Here is a 12,157-nt window from a genome sequence, read left to right on the forward strand (position 1 = left end):
TCCTGTATGGGTTACCTTATCAAATGCCTTGCTGAAATCCATATACACTACATCTACTGCTCTTCCTTCATGAATGTGTTTCATCACATTCTCAAAAAATTCAATCATGCTCATAAGGCACGACCTGCCTGTGACAAAGCCACGCTGACTATTCCTAATCATATTGTACCTCTCCATATGTTCATAAATCCTGCCTCTCAGGATCTTCTCCATCAACTTATCAACCACTGAAGTAAGACTCACTGGTCTATAATTTCCTGGGCTATCTCTACTCCCTTTCTTGAATAAGGGAACAACATCCGCAACCATCCAATACTCTGGAACCTCTCCCGTCCCTGTTAATGATACAAAGATCATCCGCAGAGGCTCAGCAATCTCCTCCCTTGCCTCCCACAGTAGCCTGGAGTATATCTCATCTGGTACCAGCGACTTATCCAACTTGATGCTTTCCAAAAGCTCCAGCACATTCTCTTTCTTAATATCTACATGCTCAAGCTTTTCAGTCTGCTGCAAATCATTACTACAATCACCAAGATCCTTTTCCTCAGTGAATACTGAAGTATTCATTAAGTACCTCTGCTATTTCCTCCGGTTCCATACACACTTTCCCACTGTTAACCTTGATAGGTCCAATTCTTTCACGTCGTATCCTCTTGCTTTTCACATACTTGTAGAATGCCTTGGGGTTTTCCTTAATCCTGCCCACCAAAGTTTTCTCATGGCCACTTCCGGCTCTCCTAATTTCCTTATTAAGCTCCTTCCTGTCAGCCTTATATTCTTCTAGATCTCTAACATTACCTAGCTCTCTGAACCTTTCGTAAGCTTTTCTTTTCTTCTTGACTAGATTTGCTACAGCCTTTGTACACCACGGTTCCTGTACCCTACCATAACTTCCCCATCTCATTGGAACATACCTATGCAGAACTCCAAACAAATATCCCCTGAACATTTGCCACATTTCTTCCGTACCTTTCCCTGAGAACATCTGCTCCCATTTTAAGCTTCCAAGTTCCTGCCTGATAGCCTCATAATTCCCCTTATTCCAATTAAACACTTTTCTAACTTGTCTGTTCCTATCTCTCTCCAATGCTATCTCCAAAATGATCTCCCACTGAGAGATCTGACACCTGACCAGGTTTATTTCCCAATACCAGATCAAGTACAAGGTATATTGAGGCACAAGATCAGTCATAATGTTGTTCAATGGTAGAGCAGGTTCAAGTCTTTGTAGGCATACAAGATAACCAAACTAAAATAAAAAACCTTGGAAAAAGTTAATAGGCCAAGTAGCAATTGCAGAAAACTTATTTTGGATCAACAACTGATGACCATTTACATCTTATTTCAAATTTTCATCTACTTTTATGTCAGAGTCACATGGTCATCAATACCATTTCCTTTTAGTCTAATTATTCTAAAGTGAGGAAAGCAGTAGTAAAATTTGTTTTTATTTACATTTGTTTCTTTTTTCATTTTGAAAATAATTTCACAATAATTTCCTTCGCTACATCGACGACTGCATTGGTGCTGCCTCTTGCACGCATGCTGAGCTCATTGACTTCATTAACTTTGCCTCCAACTTTCACCCTGCCCTCAAATTTACCTGGTCCATTTCCGACACCTCCCTCCCTTTTCTTGATCTTTCTGTCTCCATCTCTGGAGACAGCTTATCTACTGATATCTACTATAAGTCTACAGACTCTCACAGCTACCTGGACTATTCCTCTTCCACCCTGTCTCTTGCAAAAATGCTATCCTCTTCTCACAATTCCTCCATCTCTGCTGCATCTGCTCTCAGGATGAGACTTTTCATTCCAGGATGAAGGAGATGTCTTCCTTTTTTAAACAAAGGGGCTTCTCTTCTTCCACCATCAACTCTGCTCTCAAACGTATCTCTCCCGTTTCCCGCACATCTGCCCTCACCCCATCCGCTGGCCACCCCACTCGGGATAGGGTTCCCCTTGTCCTCACCTACCACCCCACCAGCCTCCAGGTCCAATGTATAATTCTCCGTAACTTCCGCCAGCTCCAACGGGATCCCACTACCAAGCACATCTTTCCCTCCCCACCTCTTTCTGCTTTCCGCAGGGATCGCACCCTACGCGACTCCCTTGTCCACTCGTCCCCCCTGTCCACTCGTCCCCCCCCATCCCTTCCCACCGATCTCCCTCCTGGCACTTAAACTTGTAAGCCAAACAAGTGCAATACCTGCCCTCACATTTCTTCCCTCACCACTATTCAGGGCCCCAGACAGTCCTTCCAGGTGAGGCGACACTTCACCTGTGAGTCGGCTGGTGTGGTATACTGTGTCCAGTGCTCCCGGTGTGGCCTTTTATATATTGGTGAGACCCGACGCAGACCGGGAGACCGTTTCGCTGAACACCTACACTCTGTCCGCCAGAGAAAGCAGGATCTCCCAGTGGCCACACATTTTAATTCAACATCCCATTCCCATTCTTATATGTCTATCCATGGCCTCCTCTACTGTCAAGATGAATCCACATGCAGGTTGGAGGAACAACACCTTATATACCATCTGGGTAGCCTCCAACCTGATGGCATGAACATTGACTTCTCTAACTTCCGTTAATGCCCCTCCACCCCTCCTGTTCTCCATCTCCCTCTGGTGCTCCCCCCCCCTTTCTTTCTCCTGAGGCCTCCCGTCCCATGATCCTTTCCCTTCTCCAGCTCTGTATCACTTTCGCCAATCACCTTTCCAGCTCTTAGCTTCATCCCACCCCCTCCGGTCTTCTCCTATCATTTCGCATTTCCCCCTCCCCCCACTACTTTCAAATCTCTTAGTATCTCTCCTTTCAGTTAGTCCTAACGAAGGATCTCGGCCTGAAACATCGACAGTGCTTCTCCCTATAGATGCTGCCTGGCCTGCTGTGTTCCCCCAGCATTTTGTGTGTGTTGTTTGGTGAAAATATTGCCTGACACTCATTTTGAGCAAATCTCTTCCCTTCACTTTCATGCAACTGCTGTAATGCAACTGGCAATAGTCTTGTTTAACCCATTTAGTCTATCAATTAAAGCACCCCCATCAATTCCATTGTCCTGCTCCTCTCCCCATGGATATTTCCCTCTCAGATACCAATTGATTCTTTCTGTTTCTATTTTTATTTGGAGATACAGCGTGAAACAGGCTTTCTGACCCAAAGAGCTATACCACCCAGCAACCCATGTATTTAACCCTAGCCGAATCACAGGATAATTTACAATGACCAATTAACCTACTGACCAGTAGGAAACCCACACATTCACAGGAAAGATGTACAATCTTCTTCCAGACAGCACTGGAATTGAACACCAAACTCAGATGCTCGGAGCTGCAATAACATTGTGTTAACCGTATGTTACCATGAGGTCTCACTGCATTTAAAAGGTGAGTATTTCCGATCCTATTCTAAGTAAGTTGCCCTCACAACTCTCCTGTACAGCATACCCAAATGTAAACCTGTCATTACACAACATCAAATTCATATAGTATTGAAATTATAAAGTTCAACATAGTTTCTAATTTCAGTACAATGTATCATTACTTTGTGACTTTTTCCTCTCTGAAATACCCTTCTCCTGAACAACGTAGATTGAGAGAGCAAATAAATATGATAATGTGGTCACTTAAGATGGCAGATGTGGTTGCTGGATCTCCATAATTACATGCCTAAACATGAATCATTAGCATTGCTCCAATAAGAAATATATAATCTTTATGAAGCTGAACAGTAAAATATTTCCCGCAACTTAGAAATGGTGCTGAACACACCCATTTGAAACATGCAAATGTTTACTCGGTGGCCCAAAATAAAAGAACACTGTCATTAATTCTGAAACATAATGCCACAAGCACAGTAAATCATATTAAAGACTTTAGAATGTTAGAACAAAAGGCAATAAAATATACTTACTGATAGTTGGTGAGCTGTACTTCAGGCTTATCAAAAAGCTGTTTAAATTTACGTTTCCACTTTATCGTTAGCATTTCTGAAAATGAGTCACAATTTTCTCTAAAGCAAAATGGTCTGAATTAAACTGCTTTGGAATACATATAATTAGAGAATTAATTCTCTCACTTGAAACGTATTTGTGAGAAAGCTTTTTGTACCGCTGCACAATTAATGCTGATGGCAAAGAAAACCTGGGAAGCAGTAGAAAGATAGTAACATGTCTTATTAACTACCAGATCCATTATGATGAAACAGGATGTGGTAGCATGAGTCCTGGCAGAATGAGTCATTTAAGCAAAAAATGATTTAAAGGTACGCAAGTTTTCAGTGTCAAGGAAGATGAGCTACTGCATGGAATATTAATGCACTTTTACACTGTAAAATACATAAGTAACTGGGTTTTCAATGCAAGTCTGTGTTTAGTATTTTTTCCTCTATCAATGTGAGAGCAGTTGCAAAATTCTACTAATTATAAGGCACCTACAGCACAGAAACAAGCCAAGATGCCCAACTGGCCTTTGCCAGCTTTTCTGCTCCTTGTAAGAATCTTTCCAAACTTTTTCATTTAATTAACTCTTCATCTAGATTACAGAGAAATTACAATTTTGAATTAGTACAAGTCATTTGTAAAGTAAAATTTAACTTTGCGGAGAATGCAAGTTTTCAAAAAGTACTCACAGACAAAATAGTAAACAGAATCTTGGTGTGCAACATTATGTGTCAGAGTTAGGATGTATTGGATTGACAGAAGTAACAATGTCCTCTCATATGTTTTACCTGATATAGCAATATCAGCAAGTATGTAGTGAAGATGCATCAGAAGAGGTATTTAATGATTTCAGTAAGGTAAGAGGTGTTACAGGAGGCATTTCTTCAGAAGGGTGCAGCAAGGGGTGAAAAGGAAATTGGAGACCAGCATTTACTCTCACATAATTTTGAAACTGAAGAATCATTATAACTCAAACTGTGAGAAAGTGAAAACTAACTTTCAATAAAACACTGGAGTGTTTGCTAGATGATCAGACCTCTCACCAAATGTTCATTTCATACCTTAGTAATGGTGTTTTTGTAAGCAAGTGAAAGCTTTCCCCTTGCTGTTCCAAAATTTTTGCTCTTTAAATTTTTTTTAGAGTGTTCAATACTTTTGACAGAACAAAGTCAAAAGCAATTGTGAAAGAAAATTAACAGTGGGATTTGAATAGTTTAACATACTTGCTGGTTGTTTAATACCAGAGCCATCAATAAAACAGTTTCAAGCTTCTCTTTCAAAAGCCATGCTTTATATTAAAACAACTTTAAATGCCTCTTGCCTTTGTCAGTAGTATACTGAGAATTAAAATTAAGTGAAGGGGATAACTAATTTACCAAAATTTTTAAATAAACACCATTTTTTGAAATCAGTCTATCTAATTGGAACATATTCTTTTCTAAATCCCAATAAGTTGCAGAATAACCTGGCTTAAATAGTGACTGAACTGAAACATATTCTTTGTCATCCTTCACAGAGATAATATGTTAACACTTTACTCTCGATAGCCTTTTATGGAAGACTGAGAACCCATTGACTGTTTTTGCTATTTACTCACTTTGCACTTTCCAAGCCTAATACCCAGGAATTGTTACAGCAGTTACAACTTTGAAGAAAAAAATGAACAGCAAAGTGAGTGATTTGGAAATTCAGTATGTACAAGATCATGGAAATAAACTTTTACCTTACTATTTCATGCTTAATAACTTGTGATATGACTAGCTTTCTTAACAAAAATATATTTTTGTTTATATTTTTGGGCAACAGGTAAATCATATTTTATTGATATGAAGCTACTGCTAAATTGTTTGCAGATGGATATACATGACGCAAACTGGGAGCAGTCCTTTGCATGCCCTGACGTGGTAGTTGAATGTCTATGAAGCTCATTTACTTGTCAGTTAGCTGGCTGTACTATGCCAAAGCATGCCCTTCAGTGCATCACTTCAAAGCTAATTTGCATGATTTTCTGTTGAGATACACAGTATAAATTTTAAAAAATGAACCAGCAGTGGAATTAAACAATTACATAAACAAAGCCAGTTTGGGTTTTGCTCCTCGAGGTACTTTGATTAATGATTAATTTGATTAGTAAATTAAGTTAATGAATTTACTATTTCTGCATTTTTTTTCATCTTCCACATGCTAATTATGTTTTCAATAGAATCACATAGAGTGATACATTGGCTTCAATAATGTAGGATTCTAACAAAAGGAAAAGCTTTCTTGAAGATCCCTTTCCGGCAACTTTACTGATGTCACGATAAGGAATTTGGAAATCATATACAAGTTCAAATTTTCACCACAAACCATAGTGCGTTGCATAACAATATGCTGTCCTGCTATTTCATGGTTTGTTAATTCATAGTAGCTAACTCCCCAGTAATTAGGATAACTGTTAACTACTGCTATGAAGTAGTGAATATATCATACTCAAATCCACAAACATGATTGTTCTATGAGTAACATTTCAGTAGCAATGACACACAGAAAATGCTAGTTAGCCAAATAATAAGCCACCATTTGTGCAGTCTAAAATACAAACTAAGTTCCTTTTATTAGCATTCTTTCTTTAACATATATGTATGGTGACACAGAGACAATAAAATCAAAATGAATAATTTATTGCATATCAGGATTCACCTGAAGAAATGGTTATGAACAAAATGCAGACACAACCACTATGCATTAAACATAAGAGATTCTGCAGATGGTCATTTAATACCACTTATTTTTCATCACTAACCCACTAAGAAAAGCTCTTATGGATCCTCACTCAACTCTCCTCCCAGCCTTTTCCTGGCCAAATTCTTTTTTAGCTACTCTCCTTTCTCTTATGCCCTCCAAGATCACTGTATGTGCAGGTTTGACACTCTATTAACTGCTGGCCGCCTTTCAATACCTGCATCCATGCTAATTTTAATTATTCCCTTTCCTTGTATATTGTCCAGAAAATCTGCAATTGGCTCTTTTTAATAAAAAATACCTTTAATCTTTCTTTGCAAATAATTTCTAACCCTTTTTATTTTACAAAATCCTTGACCATGCTGTCACTTTCCAGAAAACTCATCCTTGCAGGGATTCCATAATGGAATTTATCTATTTGTCTAAACTAGCACAGTTCCAGAATGACTCTTATCAAATTAACAGTGAATTCCAGTGCGACTGTGACAAAACAAAACTAACCTTTGAAACACTCTCTTACTTGAGATATCGAAGAGAATAAATTTAAATAACTGAGCGAAGTAAAATCATAAACAGGTCTACTCATGTACTCAATCTTAAGTAATAATTTTATCAATGAGAAAAAAACTCCCTGGTTTAATGGGAGAACTAAAACAACAGTATTCCAGGAAACAAACACTAATAGTGAACTAAGAATATCCTCCTTTGTCATGCTACATGTTGTAAAGTGAAGAAGCAATTACTATTTATTTATATAGGAAAAATTTGTGAGCGTTCGCAGACCCAAAAAATAACCTACCAAATCATGCCAAATAACACATAAAACCTAAAATAACAATAACATATAGTAAAAGCAGGAATGATCTGATAAATACACAGCCTATATAATGTAAGAATACTTTTCTACAATTATTGCAGCACTGTCCACCGGAGCGAAAATCTCACGCAAGCGCTCTCGGCAGCACTCGCGGCAAAAACACACGGCGCAAGCACTCCCGGCAGAAGCACTCTTTCCAGTAACATTTAAGCTATGAAGCTACCAAGTAACACATAAAAATACACAGCCTATATAAAGTAGAAGTAATGTACGTCTGTACATTAGTAATGTAGTGTAGTTTCACTTGCCGAAATCGGGAAGACAGCGAGCACACTGATGATGGTGTGTTAGGCTGAGTCGTCGGCGGTTGGGGTGCTGGGACACTGGGGTGTCATCTCATCATCGTCAGTTTCCATCTGGGCAGGCAGGTCACCTTCTTCTATGTCTGCCTGCTTTGATGTCGAAGGTCAAGGTTCGTCATCTGCTGTGGCTAATGTGGAAGGCTTGAAAAACGACAGTATGCTTGACTGATTAGCCCCGCGCATTTTTCTATCGTACAGTTCCTTTGTAACTGCGGCTTCAATTGTTATCCTTTCCTCTTCATCAGCTCTTTATCTCTCAGTTCTTGGTCATGGGATGCCAAAACCTCTTCAACATCATCTTTGTCAACTTCCACAAACCCTTAGCCAAACTCACTATATCCTTACTTCGTTCACCACGATCGAAATGCATAACTATGTCTAGTTTTACGCTAAGTGTAACACCCTTACGCACTCTTTTAGGCTTTTCCGATACCTTAGAACTCATCTTGCTAACGGATGCACAAAATAGATTGACATAAAGCACAGATGCTCAGACACATGTTTAAGCAATGCCAGCTAGAATGCAATTCTGGAGGAGGAGCTCGGCTGCTCAGTGCGCGTGCTGCCTTTTTTCGTAACAGTGAAAACACTTTCTGTTAGCGAAAACAGGTAACTAATGTAGGTCTTTTGTAACAGCGAGATGACGTAGAGCGAACGTTCGAAAAACGGGGGACACCAGTATTCCCTTTTCTCAGTTCCTTTGTCTCTGTTGCATTTGTTCCTAGGATGCAGCTTTCCATTTGAGAACATCAGAGATGTTCTTATTCTTCAAACGGGGGTTTTCCTTCCTCCATCACTGTTGCTGCCCTCACCCGAATCTCTTCCATTTCCTGAAGATCCATGCTCACCTCATCCTCCCGTTGCCTTAACAGTGATAGAGTTCCTCCTGTCCTTATCTACCATCCCATGACCCTCTGCATCCAACACATCATCCTCCACAACTTCCGCCATCTCCAAAAGGATCCTACCACTAAACATAGCTTTACCTCCCCTACCCCACTTTCCGCAGGGATTGCTCAACTCTGTGGTTCCCTAGTCCATTTGTCCCTCCCCAATGATATCCCTCCCAGCACTTATTGCTGCAAGTACTACACCTGTCTATTCAACTCCTCCTTCACGTTCATGCAGGGCTCCAAACAGTCTTTTCAGGACTGCGAATCTGCTGGGGTCATCTGTTGTGTCTGCTGCTCCTGATGCAACCTCCTCTACTTTGGTGAGGCCCATTGTAAATCAGATGACTACTTCACTAGGCACTTCCGCTTCATCCGCCAAAAGCGGATCTTCCCGGTGGCCAAAGATTTTAATTCTGATTCCCATTCCAACACATTGGCCCATAGCCTCTTCTTGCACCAATCACCTTCTATCACCTCTGCCTGGGTCCCCTCCATTTTCCCTTTCTCCTCTGGTTCCCTCCTAACAGTTCCCTTCTTCAGCCCGTTATCTTTCCCACCCAACTGGCTTCACCTATCACCTTTGAGCTCCCCTCCTTCCCCTCCTGCCATCCTTTTATTTTGACATCTTCCCCTTTCTTTTCCAGACTTGAAGAGGGGCCTGAAACATCAACTGTTTATTCATTTCCAAGGATGTTGTCTGATCTGCTGAGTTCCTCCAGCATTGTGTGTGCTTTTTTTTAGTTTCCAGCATCTGCAGACTTTCTCATGTTTATGCCCTTCTGTATAAGGAGTGTCCAGTCTCCCATCTAAAAATTTTAGCAATCCTCTGGGACACAACCCTTAACTTCCATATCAGTAAAGCAAAAACTCCCAGCTTTTAAATTCATTTCCCATAGCAACAATGCTAACATTATTCACTTTCCCAATTACTTGCTGTAACTGCATCCCAGCCTTTTGCAAAACATACATAATGTATTCCTTCTTCACTTATTACTCTTCAAAGTAATTAAGCATGTTTTCTAATTATGTCAATTTATGCACAGATGTAGTCTGAGCTAATGAAAATTTCCTACATTCTCCATTCTTATTTCTGAATGTTGCAGATAATTATTTACTTCAGTTGAAGAGAAAAATGCACACAGAAAATTTTCAATGACACCAATATGATAATGAATAGTAAGTCCATCATTTATTTATGTAGTCTGGGGGAAAATTATACAAGAGACCTCCAGGAAACTATTCCTGTTCCTCTTTAATTACTGCTACGAGAAGTACTGTATTCACTTGCAAAGGCAGATGGGAACTATCTTTCATTACACCTGCAACTCTCGCTTAGACAGTTATTACCATTGGCATGGTAACAGGTCCTTCCAGCCCAATGAGCACACGCTTCCCAATTACATCCATGTGACCAATTAACCTAATGCTTGTATTTAATATTTCAGCAATATTTGAATAATTTTGTATATGTAAGGCTTGATTAAGCATTTTTATTCATTTAAATAATTCATAGAAACATAGAAAGCCTACTGCACAATACAGGCCCTTCGGCCCACAAAGCTGTGCCGAACATGTCCTTACCTGAGAAATTACCTAGGGTTACTCATAGCTCTCTATTTTTCTGAGCTCCATTTACCTGTCCAGGAGTCACTTAAAAGACCCTATTGTATCCACTTCCACCACCGTCACTGGCAGCCCATTCTATCCATTCACCATTCTCTGCGTAAAAAACTTACCCCTGATATCTCCTCTGTGCCTACTTCCAAGCACCTTAAACTGTGCCCTCTCGTGCTGGCCATTTCAGCTCTGGGAAAAAGCCTCTGACTATCCACATGATCAACGCCTCTCATCATCTTATACACCTCTATCAGGTTACCTCTCATCCCCCGTCGCTCCAAGGAGAAAAGACCAAGTTCACTCAACCTATTCTCATAAGGCATGCTGCTAATCCAGGCAACGTCCTTGTAAACTCCTCTGCACCCTTTCTATAGTTTCCACATCCTTCCTATAGTGGGGCGACCAGAACTGAGCACAGTATGCCAAGTGGGGTCTGACCAGGGTCCTATATAGCTGCAACATTATCTCTCGGCTCTTAAACACAATCCCACGATTGATGAAGGCCAATGCACCGCATGCTTTCTTAACCACAGAGTCAACCTGCACAGCAGTCTTGAGTGTCCTATGGACTCGGACCCCAAGATCCCCCTCTGATCCTCCACACTGCCAAGAGTCTTACCGTTAATACTATATTCTGTCATCATATTTGACCTACCAAAATGAACCACCTTATCTGGGTTGAACTCCATCTGCCACTTCTCAGCCCAGTTTTGCATCCTATCAATGTCCTGCTGTACCCTCTGACAGCCCTCCACACTAGCCACAACACCCCCAACCTTTGCGTCATCAGCAAATTTACTAACCCATCCTTCCACACCTTCATCCAGGTCATTTATAAAAATCACTAAGAGTAGGGATCCCAGAACAGATCCCTGAGACACACCAATGGTGACCGACCTCCATGCATAATATGACCCGTCTACAACCATGAATTGCATACATTATCACGCTACACACATAAAGTAAAGGTCAAACTGAGACTCATGTTTTCAGACTCTCCATGTTTTCTTTTTAATTAGTTTAATGTTTTGAAGTTACAAAACATAACACCTACTAACCTGAATGTCTTTGGAACGTGGGAGGAAACTGGAGCACTCAGAGAAAACTCATGAGGTCATATTGTGAAGGTGCAAACTCCTTACAGGAGTGTGGGAATTGAACCCAGGTTACTGGTGCTGTCATAGCATTACACTAACTGCTACGCTACCATGCCTCCCCAGGTTTACTTATGGGTAAAAAAAAAGAAAGTCAGATCAGAACTGGAATATGCATTTTAAAATATAACAACAATAATTCCTCCTACCTGAGTTGTTGTTTCAGTTCATTGAATCGTGGTCTTCTGCTAGGATCATATGCCCAACATTTTGTCATAAGGCTGTAGAGTGTTGGCGGACAGTTTGGAGGCATTGGCAAGCGCTCACCATTTTCAATTCTACCAATTACATCATTATTTTTTACTCCTTGAAATGGCTTCACTCCATACATTAGAATTTCCCACATACAAACACCTGCAGAACAAAATTAAAACATTAAAAATAGAATACCATAATTTAAAAAATATTAAACCATGCAGCTTCAATTTCTAAAACAATACTTGGAGGATTGCACAAATCACCTTAACCAAATCTAAAAAGATGTACTAATTTCACTAGCAGGGACTGCTGAATTACCTAAATTAAATCTGATATGACCTGAAAATCAGTGAGAGGATCACACTTACTGGTTGCAATGAATTAATTGTGCCTTCATTTGCTGAATGCATCAATGGGCAACTTAAATCACAAATCATAAACTTAAGAGATTCT

The 12,157-nt window shown here is 40.1% G+C and overlaps 1 protein-coding gene across 18 annotated transcripts in view; it reads right to left on the reverse strand.

The window, feature by feature from the left end:
- Positions 1–12,157, reverse strand: part of LOC140728745 (focal adhesion kinase 1) — a 527,596-nt gene that overhangs the window by 76,114 nt on the left and 439,325 nt on the right. For all 18 annotated transcript variants that reach the window (XM_073047795.1, XM_073047782.1, XM_073047790.1 and 15 more), the window contains one exon: positions 11,656–11,860. In XM_073047795.1, coding sequence (XP_072903896.1) covers positions 11,656–11,860 — 205 coding nt within the window. The remainder of the gene's footprint in view (positions 1–11,655; positions 11,861–12,157) is intronic.

The sequence above is a fragment of the Hemitrygon akajei genome, chromosome 1 (assembly GCF_048418815.1).
Source record: "Hemitrygon akajei chromosome 1, sHemAka1.3, whole genome shotgun sequence".
Lineage (NCBI taxonomy): Eukaryota > Metazoa > Chordata > Chondrichthyes > Myliobatiformes > Dasyatidae > Hemitrygon > Hemitrygon akajei.